Genomic DNA, 13,317 nt, shown 5'->3' with positions numbered 1-13,317 from the left:
TTAGGTTTTCGAAATTGAAGTTGTGTAGCTTGCTCAAGATTTCAGCTAAGGAGCATCTGTTAAATCTTGGATGTTGGAGCTAACTTTTTTACTAACACTGTCCAGATGGTAGAGGATTTGAGTTTGGATGCTTTAAATCTCAAAACCTCCACATAAATTGATGAACAAATTTTTATAATTCTATCACATTTTGCTTTCAGAGACCCTAAGAAAAGACTTAGAGTACTTGGATCTAACGGAGGACATGACACAAAACCGAGCGCAATGGCGTTCTAGGATTCACATAGCCGACCCCACTTAGTGGGAAAATGCTTTGTTGTTGTTGTTGTTGCTGTATCACATTTTGCTTTCATATTATAGTTGGGTTTCATACCAGCTATAGTGGGGAGGGAAAGAACCAAACTCGGAACCTCGGATGCATCATAAAATCGACTTAAACTACAAGCCTCTTGCTTTAGTTAGTATAGCCTAAATTGTTGAGATGATGAGTCGAACTTGAGTGCACATACGAGAGCAACTAGACTACCAATGTCATTTTTTTTAGGAAAACTAATTAAAAGAGTTTGAAAACTTTGAGTTTTAACGATAAGGACAAAATAAAGGGTAAAATGAATAGTATCAGGATTGACTTTTTAGTGTAAAAATATGGTTTTTCGTTAAAATGAACAATACCAGGAGCTTTCCGTTTAAGTTTCCTTTTTTTTTTGTATTAATTTGGAATATTTTTCTTTGTTATAAGCGATATTACTACTCTGATCAGTACTCAAGAGAGTGGGTTGAAATGAAAGATCTTATCCACCCGAGACTCGATATTAATTCGAAATATTAGTTTCCTTCCATATATACAAGGATTTATATGATGTTATGAAGTACGGATACTCAGGATTTTTTAACTATTATATCTTTGGTTAAAAGCATACAATTTAGGGAACTTTAACGAAAAGAACTTGGTACTGTTCACTTTAACGAAAAACCACATTTTTACACTAAAAAGTCAATCCTGGTACTATTCACTTTACCCTTTATTTTGTCCTTATCATTAAAACTCAAAGTTTTCAAGCCTTTTTCATTAATTTTCCTTACAATTTAAGGTATAACAGTTAAAATGTTTGAACCCTACCCACCATAGAATTTTTGTAAGCATGATGCAATTATGCTAATATATAGGGTGTGTTTGAAAGTACTTTTAAAATGATTGAAAACATGTTTGGAAATACTTTTAATATAACTGAAAGTGTTTTTGGAACCAATTTAGAGTAAAAATGAAAATGAATTATGAAAAAACACTTGAAGTGTTTCATTTATGCAAGAAGCACATAACTGATACTTCTTTCAAAATGTACTGTACTTTTAGTTCAAAAACACTTTTTATTCAGCTATTTAAAAGTACTTTCAAACGCATCCATCAGTACACGCTCTTTCTTCAGCCACGCGCCGTATAAGTACCCAATCTTACCAAAGCAGCACTTTCGACGCATATGATTGGAGCACGAGAAAGCGCGTGGAAGCATAATTGAAATACGATCTTATTCCCCCGACAAATAGATAAAGTAGTGTGCCGCTGGTGGCTCCGTGACCGTTGATGATGATCGAGCAGACCAAACAAGACCCATCCTGACCGTCCATCCACTTCATGCAAACAGCCATCTTGCGAATTGATAAACTTAAGCGTGTTGGGATTAAGTTAATCATTTTTTCCAACTTTTTGTGAGCATACAAGTCAAACTAATATCCAATAACTTAAATCACTGTATTATGCTTAAGCCTTACAGCGTCGGTGTTAAATTAATCAATCCCAGTTTCTTAACCTTTTCCTGCGTAAATTGCGGGATTAGTGTAACGCTCAACGATGCTAATTGCGTGTAAATTATTATTAAGTGGATATGCTCAGCATAAGTATTTTTAACTTTCTATTATGAATTAGGTGAAAGTTGAGTTTTGTCTCCTAAGCCAATTGCAAACCCTAGGGCTTCACCAAGTGGGTATTGGATCATCTTTGGATCAATTCTCTCCCGATCCTCTCAATTTTGGCAGCCAACTTTTAGTAGTGCACTCGAATGGAAGAGTGCACCGCTAAAAGTTGGTTGCTAGAGTTGAGATTACACTTGATGTTCATTATTTTTCAAATTACTAAGAACTATGTTTAATGTTTCAGGAAATTGCAGTAGTATTTTAACGAAGAAAAATGTTAGGGAGACTACATGCGTACCATCTTATGTGACAAGTGAGGCGTACATGTTACGTTAATTGATGAATTTATGATATTGTATATTGATTGTATGCGTTAGTTCACGCATGAGATTGTACATGGTACAAATATGTGATTTCCTTAGCATTTTTCTTTGGTGAATATTAATAGCACTTACTTACATGAAGAAGTATCTTTTCCCTTCATCCACATTTACTAACACCGACGAGATAAAATAAATAAATTTTCCAATTTAATTCTTTTTTACGGGCATGCCTAATTGTGTCTCCTACATTATATTTTGTAATTCAATACTTAAAAATCAAGGAGTAAACTGATCAAGAGAAAGTAGTTGGTCTCATACTCATTCTTTATCTCTCATTCTCTCATATTCTTGATTTTTCACATTTTTTTATACAACGATATATTAACATTAAAGGTGGGGAACAACTTGGTTTCAAACACGTCATCCACAAGACTCAAACCCAAAATCTCTCACCTACAAGTGAAGATGAATACTATTATACTGTAATATTAACTACTATGACTTCCGATATTTGTTCTATCCAATTGTGTCTCCAGCGTTATAATATGACACTTTCTTTTGTATTTAGCTTTCTTGCTCCTTATTTGAGGTTTGGTGTGATGTGGTACATGCCCAAGCGTGGCGTGCGCTTCTGTTGGTCTTTTCGAAAAATGACAAGCGTTTTCAGTACACATAAAAATTTATCCTTAGCCTTATTGTTTCCATCTCTCCTCCAAGCTAGTTGTGGGAGCCTCCAAATTTGATCATAATTCTCTATCCTTTTCAATCTTTTCTTAAACAATACACATACTGAATTTAGGTCGAGTTCGATTAACATTATTCATCATTTTGCTTTGTGTACACTTTGGTGGTTAATTTTCTCATGTTTTCAATTAAGAAAATCTCGTAAGTTCATAACAATGTGCCTAAACTTGATTAAGATCTCTAACACGTGCTTCATCTTTTCTTTTCTTTTCCTAGTTGATGGTTGATGCAATGCCGATGCAACCCTCGTGCTTTTTTAGGGATAATATGCTGTCTACTTCTTGCCCACTAAATAAAAAGTAGGCAGATCAAGTAGGGGCCAACTAGAAATACACCAGAATTTAGTGGGGACAGATATAAATAGTAAAATATCTACGAGACCCCAAAATGTAAAATTCTAACCACCTTAAAGTGTATAAACATAATTATTTTACGATAAACCGTCGTATGCTCCATCGTATATATAAGATTATGGTAGAAAATGATTAAGCAATGAAAAAGAGGGAACTGTACAAGTCAACATAAAAGTCACCCTTAAAATTCAAAAATGTCTGTCACTGATCTGTCTGGTGGCTGGCTTCAACCACAACGTTTTTTATTTCTCCTTTTTTGTTGTTCTTTCTTTTTCTCAAGTGCCTTTTTCTTTTCTTTTCCGGATACCCCTCAAAAGATTACTTACAGCATTTGTTTTCTTCTAGAAGCTTGTAAAATGTGATTAATTATGGTGTACATATTAAGATGGTCTATGTCGCAAATATTTAAGGAATTGTTTTGCAAAATGAAAACGACTAATAAAATTGTGTATTTTTATGATCGGAAAAAGGTATGTACGGTAGTTTGATTTGAGAAAAAAGGCACTGGAAACGTGTTTGGTTTAATATACTAGATTGAGAAAGTAAACAAAATCATATTTAGTAATAATGCTTTTGTAATATAAATTTTAAGATGATATCAGTGATTGTGATGAGAATGGTGGTTGCAACGAAGGTGGTGATAGTGGCATTAGTGATGACATGGTAGTGACCACGGTGGTTGGGTATGAGTGGTGACAATGTGGTGTGTGTGGGGGGGGGGGGGGGGGGGGAGGGGGGGGAATAGGGGGTGGTGGCTAAGGCCATCTCCAACCGAAAGCTGACCCGTTGATTCGTTTTAGCCCTCTGGCCCTCCAAAAAATTAATATTTTAATGAACAGTACATGGTCATATTTCTTACCATCTCCAACTGAGGGCCATAGGGCTCATTTTAGCCCTGTCACAAAAAATCATCTCCAACAGAGGGCCAAATGGCCAAACATAATTTATTATTTAAAAACTACAACTTAAATTCAAATCCAACGGCTAAGTAACGTTAGCTAGCCGTTGCACACTGACACTAACTAGCTGTTGGATTTGAATTTTTTTGGACTATAAATAGGGTGGATATTTGGCTATAATTCACACACCTTTGAATTCAATCTATTTCAATTCAATCTCTTTCAATTCAAGTTTACAATGAATTCCAACTTTTGATCATCTTCGGATTCCAACTGGGGTCCTCATCCAATTCCAAATTGTTTAATGTTATTTAATTTTATTTAATATTGTTTAATGTTGTTTCATGTTACTTAATGTTATGTAATGTTTAATGGTTTAGTAAGTTACAGGGAAAAAAAAATTTACAATTTTTAAAACAAATTTTGTAAAATAAAAAAAAATAAAAAAAATTCAAAAATAACGGCTAGCTGACTTCAGCTAGTTACCGTTGGTTTTCAAATTCTGGCTCGGTTGGCTCCTTTGGACAGGTCGGTTGGCCCTTTTTTATCCAGTGGGGCCCACGAGCCCTTTGGTCTGGCTCTCGATTGGAAATGATTTTCGGATTATTTTCGGCTCTCTGACCATCTGGACCCTTCGATTAGAGATGTGCTGATGGTAGTAGCGATTACAATTTGGTGGGAGGTAAAAGCCAATTGACTTGCCTTCTCAGGCTTGTTTGTTTATTTAATCGCTCTCTTGTGTTCTTCTGTCTTGTAACTTCTGTCTTGGATTGATTACATTTTATATGCTCTCTCTCTCTCTCTCTACACACACACACACACACACACATACACATCAACTTAGTTGGCTGCTGGTTTCATCTCCTTGTCCTATATGTTTTGTAATTCTCTTCTTATTATTTCCCTAAGAAAAAGGTTAACTCGGGCGTTGAGCTGCTCTATCTATATGCATCTGGCAACCACATTCCTTTCCATCTCATAAAGTGAAGAACCAGCAGCAGCTCACCATTTTTGTTGGCTTTAGCTTTTGAGAAAATTTGAAATAGGTCCAATTTTTTATGATTTTTTACTTTTGAAATAGGTTCAATTTTTAGTGATTTTTTACTTTTGAAATAGGTCCAATTTTTAGTTATTTTGGATCCATATCAAAATACCCCTTAGCCTTTTGCCATTTCAGAGGTAAAACTTAAAAAGAGATGCTTTATACAATGTGTGTGTGTCAAAGTTCGAAAGAAAAAAGATTATCAAGATTTCAGAGGGAGTCCAACGGTTACTACTAATGAGTCAAGTACCGATATTGTACCGAATTTAAGCTAACCTAGCAAATGCAATTTTATTATAAAAGACATCGATGCAATCAGAATTAGAGTTATGTTTTATTGTGTATGCTCTAGTGTTCCAAGGATGCAAGTGTCTCTCGCTTGGGATCCACCTAATGTGGACGGTTCTCGGATCACTACCATTGGAAATATAGGTGCAGGAGGAGTTCTTAGAGATAATATCGGTGATTGGATTGGCGGTTCTCTGTCAACTTGAGCAAATGGCGGGTGGTTGATGCTAAAACTTGTAGCTGACAAGAGTATTTCAAGATTATGAGTGGAGATGAATTTAGTTTTGGTGGTTAATTTAATTAATAATATGACTTAAACCAGCTTTCATCTTCTTGTCAGCATCATTGATTAGTGCAAACAACTTATGACACGCGAATGCAAGTTAGTGCTTGTCTAGCAGAAGAAGAACATGGTGGTACATGAATTTGCCAATTGAAACTATAATATGGATCTTGGGTACCATTATTTTGAGAATCCTCCTTATTAAAATTGAACTTAGTTATTTGATGTTATGATGGAAGTACGTAGGACTCGAACTATCTGCAATAACTCTTTGAGCTAGTTTTTTTAGGTGACCCACCCCCTTACGTTACCAAAAAAATAAAGTAAAAAAGAGTCATGGTTGATTCTCTCGTTTAATCTTTTTGCTTGTTTTCTATTTTCTCTTGTCATACAAATAAAGCATTTAAAAAACACTCAACACAAATAGATACATAAATAAATACTTCCTCCTATACAATCTCACTCACTCTTCTTGTTCCCTTTTAAGCCCCTTTGGACCAAACTAACAAATTACATATTAATCTTGAATTTCCTCCAAACCAATCTAGAAATTGATTTCAAAAAAAGGAAATAAAAAAATGACCAAAAATTAACAAACAAATGGTAGCTAGCTAGGAAACCTATCTTTTTATCAGACAGATGCAACGCGATACCATCCATGCACTCATCTCATCACGAATTCAACTTCCAAATCTGCAAAAACACAAACCCAACAAATCTTTAGTGTTCCTACTCATCCTCTAATTAATTAATTAAATGAAAAATTGGAAGGAGGACTTCAATGATCAAGCGAGAGGTTTTTCGTGTTTCCGGCACACTGAAAATTTTATCTAATTAAGCTGCATGTCAATACAATCATGTGCATTACCAAATTTAATTTAAATAAAAATAAATAAATAAACTAACCAAATATTATTCATATCATTGAGAACTGTTTGGGGCTTCATCTCCACTATCAGTAGTTTGAGGCTGATGTTGTTGTTGTTCTTGATGATGATGATCCAACGGATGATGATGATTCTGCTGGTGTTGATCGGAATTCATATTCAAACCACCTCTAGAGTATGCATTAAGAGCCGCCAGCATGCCTAAATTCGAATCCGAAACTCCGAGGCCGAGATGCTGCGACGGTGGTTGCTGCATTAGCATGGAACCCAATTGGAGGGGACTCCCTCGGCCGCCGGCTGCTGCTTGCTGGAATTCAAGACTGCTTGGAAGATTGAACCTCGGCATGAAATGCATTGGCGCTTGCAATGTGCTCCCGTGACTCGCGGTTGAGGACGGGAATGTCCACATTTGGGCAGCTTCTGAAGGACCAGCCCCAAATGTTGCGGATGCCATAGAGGGTACACCGGGACCAGCGGTTACTGGCAGCATCCAGAATGTGTTGCCAGCACCGCTCGTTGGGGCAGGTGCCACTGCCCACATCGCAGTGGCTGGTAGGATGCTCGAAGGCCTCAAAACCCCCGAAGATCCTACTTCCGCTCCTTGCTGCTGCTGTTTCGGCAATTGTAACCCGCCGCTACTCGCGCCCTTAAATGCCTTATTCCTGGACGGCGACCCTCCGCCGTCACCGCTGCCGCTTTCGCCTTGCCCTTGATTATCATCCTTGAACAAATCTTCTCTAAAGCGTTTTCTCATATAATTCTCAGTCGACTCTCCACCGCCGCCTCCAGCACTGTCTCCGCCGCCGCTTGGAAGCGCTTCTGCAATTTGATCTGCTGTCATGAGAGGAGACTGATGCGGCTGATGATGATGCTGTTGATGTTGCTGTTGTTGATGCTGTTGATGAAACCCCAACAAACCCGAATGGGCAAAACCCTCGTCGTAGCGAGGATGGTGGGCGAGGGCCAAGGCGCCGGGAAAGGAGTGAGGGGCGGACTTGGAAGGCGGAGCAGAAAGCGTTGATCCGCTGCTGCGCAGGGAGATGTTCAAGGTGGAGAAATTGGCGGGGATGGTACCGGTTCCCGTGGTGGCGATGATGGCATGCTCGGCTTGCTGGAGGAGCCATTCAATGGTCTCGCCGTCGGACTTGTGGCCCAATTCTCTGGTCAACTGAAAGACCCTGGCGGCGCAGGTTGCCGGCATTCGTATGCGGCGGCCTCTGCCTTCGACTTTTGTGTGTCGGTCCTTGGTGGATCGTTTGGCCACTTGGGTCGCTGGTGCTGCCGTTGCTGAAGGAGGAGAAGTGGTGGCGGGTGAAATGGTCAACTGCTGTTGAGTTTGGTTATTTTTGGCGGAGTCGAGGAGGGAGGCGGGTCTGGTGGGTGGGTGAGGATCGGATCTGGTGGCGATGGCGAGGGAGGCGTCGACTAAGTGAGGGGGAGGGGCGGCGGAGGTGGAAGTGGAGGAGGGGGAGGAGGTGGAGGAGGAAGATGAGAAAGATGAGGAGGAAGGAGCAGAAGTTGGTGGTGGTGGTGGGGTAGAATGGGAAGTGGTGGTGAGGCCAGCTTGAATTGAGATGGAGCCCACGAAAGGGGGTCCTCCTCCTCCCCCTCTTCCTCCTGAGGAAGATCTGATGCCATCAAAGGGGCCCACAAAGTGGGAAGAAGAAGAAGAAGAGGAGGAAGAGTGGTGGTGTTGGAATTTTTGTTGAAGGTGAGGAAGAAGATGGTGGTGTTGGAGACTTGTGTTGTTGTTGCTGTTGTTAGAAGTGGAAGTGGAAGTGTTGTTGTTGGTTTGCTGCTGCTGCTGCTTCTTGTTGTTGTTGGGTTGGAAATTTGATAAGTCCATTTGGTAGGGAAGGGTTTGAACTTGGAGGGAGGGAGGGAGGAAGAGAGAGAGAGATGATATCTTTATTTTTGTGTGTTTTTTTTTCTTGGGTTTTAAGTTGCTGTTGGCTGATTGATCTTCATCACCCCTTTCTCTCTCTTTCTCTCTCTAACTCATCAGTCATCCACAATAGTACTTTTCATTCTTCTGTGTCTTTCTCTCTCTAGGGTTGGGTTGGACTCTGAAGAGAGAGAGAGAGAGAGAGAGGTGGGGGTGGAGTGAGAATCTCTTTAAAAATGTTGCAGGGATTGGATTGGGTTTGGACCAAGCTAAGACTAAGAGTAAAGTGCTTGTGGGGTTCTTGTCCTTCCCCTGACCCTGAGCACCACCAGAACTAGCACTTACTCTTAATTTAGAGAGAGAAAGAGAGAGATAGATAGTAGGTCAATTTAGCAGGTGGGGGACCTTCTGTGGTGGAGCTACTAGCTAGGAAGTAAAACAAGAGAAGGACGAGACCTCTCCGTCCTCCGTCCTCCGTCCTCCGCCCTCCGCCCTCCGCCCTCCAGTCGTGGGGTCTGGTGAAATGAATGATAAGAATCCGCCTTTTTTACACTCACATTTATGCCTGCCCCGCCCCATCCCGTCCCCAGTAATTATTTATCCAACATCTCTCTCTCCCTATAAACATTCTTTTATTTTCCATCTTCCTTTTTTCTCTGTGCTTCCGAAACAGTCACGGTAGATTTTTTTGGTGTCTTTATAACACAGGACGGAACACAACATATCCTTATACAATTAAACGAAATTTTTTTTTCTTCAATTGTCACACTAGTTGTATAATGATATGTAGTGCTCCCGGCACAATGAAAAATCTCTCAAAAATCACGCAGCCAACACTGTTTTAGGTGCAGCATGGTCTTTTCACTGATCCTCAAGTGGCCCTTTCAGCAATAAAAGAGTTTCCCGCATTCGTAAACAAAAAAAAACTCTCCCGATTTACCTTCTGGTGCGAATGGTAAATTCCATATATCGGAGGGAGAGGGAGTGGGAGGGTGAGTCCAGTTTGTCCCAGTGGAGGGCAGGGCAGGGAGCAGTGAGACAGCGCAGGTAAGCATCAGATAAAAGCATCTAATGCACTACCAGGACAGCTCATCCCCAACCCAAACATCCCTCCACACTGTTTTTCCCTTTCTTCTTTTCTCCCTTTTTGTTTAATTATTTATATTACATTTTCTTTCTCAATTGGTGCAGTGAGCATGCCATTGATTTCTAGTATATATATATATATCCGTGGAGGGTTGGAGGAAATGGATAATATTTATAATATGATTAATGGTTTTGGTTATACGTACAAAATTCTGTGAACTGGCCACAGAGTATTTTGACGAGGAATTTGTTCATAATTTTGTGGAGTGAATTATTTGCAAATCTCTCTCATATGCCTTTGATCAACATGATAACTAGAATAACATTCCTCATCTCATCTACCTAACATTTTATACTCCATTTCTAGATAACTTGTCTCAATCCTTTGGAATTTCGAAATCTCTTACCCAAATGAAAAAAACTGGCACCGCAATTCATGGAAAATTAAAAATTGTTCTAAGGGTTTAAGTTTATATTTGTTATATATTGTCTGATATTTTTTTATATATTTCTTGTTGAATTAAAAATGATTAAGTTGATAAAGATAGAGATGTGGGTTGGATTTGTGTGGCTATTAAGGAATTAATTAAGCTAGATGATTATCTGTTCAAATTAAAATAGTTAATCAAAGCGAAAGGGTCCAAGTTGGATTGCCTGGCTGATTAGTGGCAAAAATTATCCCTTTATCTAATTGTAATATATTGAGAAAGTTGAAAAATGATCTGGGCACCCCAACAAAGTCTGAAGTTTTAGCATCGGAGCGGTCTAGGTTCGATTCTCGCAAAAGGCAAATTTGAACTATATTAAGATGACTCGCCCATTGTGAGGTTTAGTCCACTCTCTCCCCTAGTGATAGATAATATCGCTCGTGCAAAGAAAAAAAAATATTGAGAAGAGAAGTATTACTGAATTAAGAATTACAATAAAAATAAACAAAAAAAAATTAGAGAAAAATAAATTATATTACTTTGTACGTTAATCATTTGAGCATATAATATAGAGGTTACTTGGTGTATTTAAAAAACTTGCATCCATATCATCAATACTGTTGGTAATGATGCTTTATCATCATAACCTTGTAAAAAACCTTAATAGTCAAATTTATAACGTTAGTTAGGGATAATCGCACTGCTTTACTAATTAATTGGAATTAAATAACAAATGAATGAGACAACCACCTCAAAATTTAAGCATCCAGTCAATACATGTGTAATGTGAGAGATTTTTCAATGTGTCCGAAACACAAAGCGAAATATCGCATGTCATAATACAATTGGAGGACAATTGAATTTTTTTTCCTCTAATTGTATAAACACATGCGGTGTTCCATCTCAGATTTCAGGCACACTAAATCTCTCGAGCAATGGTGATTCAAGCTAAGTGGTATTAATCTGTTAGATGAGTAGGAAAATAGAGAATTTCCGCGGACTTTTTTTACTTGGGTATTTTATGTTAGGCACTAATTCAAAAGTTACGCAAGAAAATTAGCATAAATGTTACAGAAACTCAATGCTATTATATATATCCATGCAATGGCGAAAAGTGAACCCTCACCAAACTTAGCTGGATATATGTATGACTCGTTTACTAATCTGTAATGTAATAAAAAGAGAACTCACACAACTTTTAGTTTGATACATATATAATTTTAGCTCGATACATATATTGCAACTTTTATATAACGATATTGGGGGGGGGGGGGAATTTGGAAACAATCATAAATAGAGCTACTATAATTATAAATTTATCGAACTCGTTTTTTATGAAAGTCGAACTTCAAACTACTAAATTGTAATACTAGTGACACCACAACTCTCTTCCGATCAAACGAGACTGATCCCAGGTCGAAGAATCGATACCCCTAATGCATGGTCCTCGTGCCTTAAATGAATATCACTAAAGTTAAAATTGAATAAAATAATTTATGAAATTTAGAACAGAAATATGATATCTATATAGAAGAAGAGGAAGAAGAAAAAAAAAGGAAGAAAATGGAAACTAAATTAAATTAATAAAATATGAGATCATTTAGACATTCAATTGTATGAAAATGTATGGTCGAAATGGATAAATATATTACAAACCGTCTATCTATTTGCTACAATTGATTGACTAAATAATCATTGTTTTAATTGATTTCTTTTATATAAAGATTCAATCATAAAAACAAAATTATGTGAAATGGATAATATTATAAATATTACCATGTAAATATTATATCTGTAAGAAAAATCATTAAAATATGAGATCATTTAGTCAATCAGCTGTATCAAGATAGACAATTCGTAATCTTTTCAGAATTACTATGAAAGTGAGAGTATGTGTGAGCTAAAATTTGAGTGTGTAGTTCGAGTTTTGGTAAAACTTGATCATCACTTGCTCAAGTTATTTGTTGTCAGAGAGTTAATGAAGTTATTATATTAGTTGAGTTAATACAAACTAATCAGGATTAGCTCAGGTTGGGAGAAAAGATAAGTAAGAGTAGATCTTGAGCAAAGTTGTTTTATTCGACAACACATTTAGAAGGGGTGGGACTCACTTCATGAGAATCTCATCCGATTTAGAAAGTGTTGTGGCACGAGACATACGTAACCAAGATTTTCTCTTGGAGTAGTGATTAGCGATCAAAGTTCGATCCTCTAAATTTTAAAATGATGAGTTATCTATACATTTCTTTTTTTACTTTTCACACACGTCTCTCAATTTTCGATTTTCAGATAATGAATTAAAGAAGATCAAATAATATAAATTAACGGGGGTGTGTGTGGAAGGGAAAAAGGGTTTTTGTGGATGGTTGATGGACAACTGTCTATATATAAAGCCGGAGGCTCGTTTGGTGTCACTGGCTTTGGAAAAAATAATTGGACCAAACTGCCCCTCAGCCAAAAAACATTTTTTGTGAAAATATTTTGGAACCAATACTTAACAAAAATACAGTGAATATTAAAAAAAACATTTGAAGTGTTTCTTACAAAAAGCATAATTTCAAGTGTTTTTAGAATTTAAAAATATATTCTCTAAAACGCTTTCGGTTATTTTAAAACATTTCAGAACAAGTCCTAAATGAGTATATTACTTTCACTGTAGCGCTTGTGGGGGAAAGGGCAGTGGCCACAGTGGGGAATTACTGTTCATGCATCATACTCCTTTGTTTGGTTCCCCGTATTTCTCGATGGAGACTCATCGAACTCTTTTCTTTCCTTTTTCTCCAAAATTAATTAAATTTCCAGATTAATTACATCAAATTCCAAAAATGTAGTTGTCAAAGCTCACAGGCGGAAGTCAGACGACCCCACTTGGGAGGGTACAACTTCCCAATTAAGGCCGTTGAATTATTGGTCTGTTTTTTTTTCAGATTTTGTGCACCTCTGTCAGCCTAAATTTACCGTAATATCCCATCATTAAATTTTTCAGCGCTGATCTACATTTCTTTCTGTTCCCATTAACTTTCCCCTTTTAACCTTTTACTCCTCCACTCATTTACTTTTTCCCCTTTCCAAATAAAGTAAGAGGTTAAAAAACAAGGTAAAAGGCTGGCTATGCCTATTTCCACTTAAATTCGAATAAAATTTTCACTCAAAATCCAAGTCAAGTTGGTAACTTTTTACGTTTAACG

The 13,317-nt window shown here is 37.6% G+C and overlaps 1 protein-coding gene across 1 annotated transcript; it reads right to left on the bottom strand.

Moving 5' to 3' along the window:
* Window positions 1-6,187: 6,187 nt before the first annotated feature.
* Window positions 6,188-8,886, bottom strand: LOC103428954 (transcription factor TCP8). The gene is made up of 2 exons (XM_029107400.2): window positions 6,750-8,886; window positions 6,188-6,536 (listed from the first exon to the last, which is right to left on the bottom strand). Exon 1 carries the CDS (start codon window positions 8,574-8,576, stop codon window positions 6,765-6,767), a length of 1,812 nt encoding a protein of 603 aa, XP_028963233.2. The 5' UTR covers window positions 8,577-8,886; the 3' UTR covers window positions 6,188-6,536; window positions 6,750-6,764.
* Between the last annotated feature and the right edge of the window lie 4,431 nt (window positions 8,887-13,317).

This window comes from Malus domestica, chromosome 08 (assembly GCF_042453785.1).
Source record: "Malus domestica chromosome 08, GDT2T_hap1".
NCBI classification, from domain to species: domain Eukaryota; kingdom Viridiplantae; phylum Streptophyta; class Magnoliopsida; order Rosales; family Rosaceae; genus Malus; species Malus domestica.
Note: the sequence above shows the minus strand (reverse complement) of the source record. Positions and strands in the feature narration are given on the sequence as shown.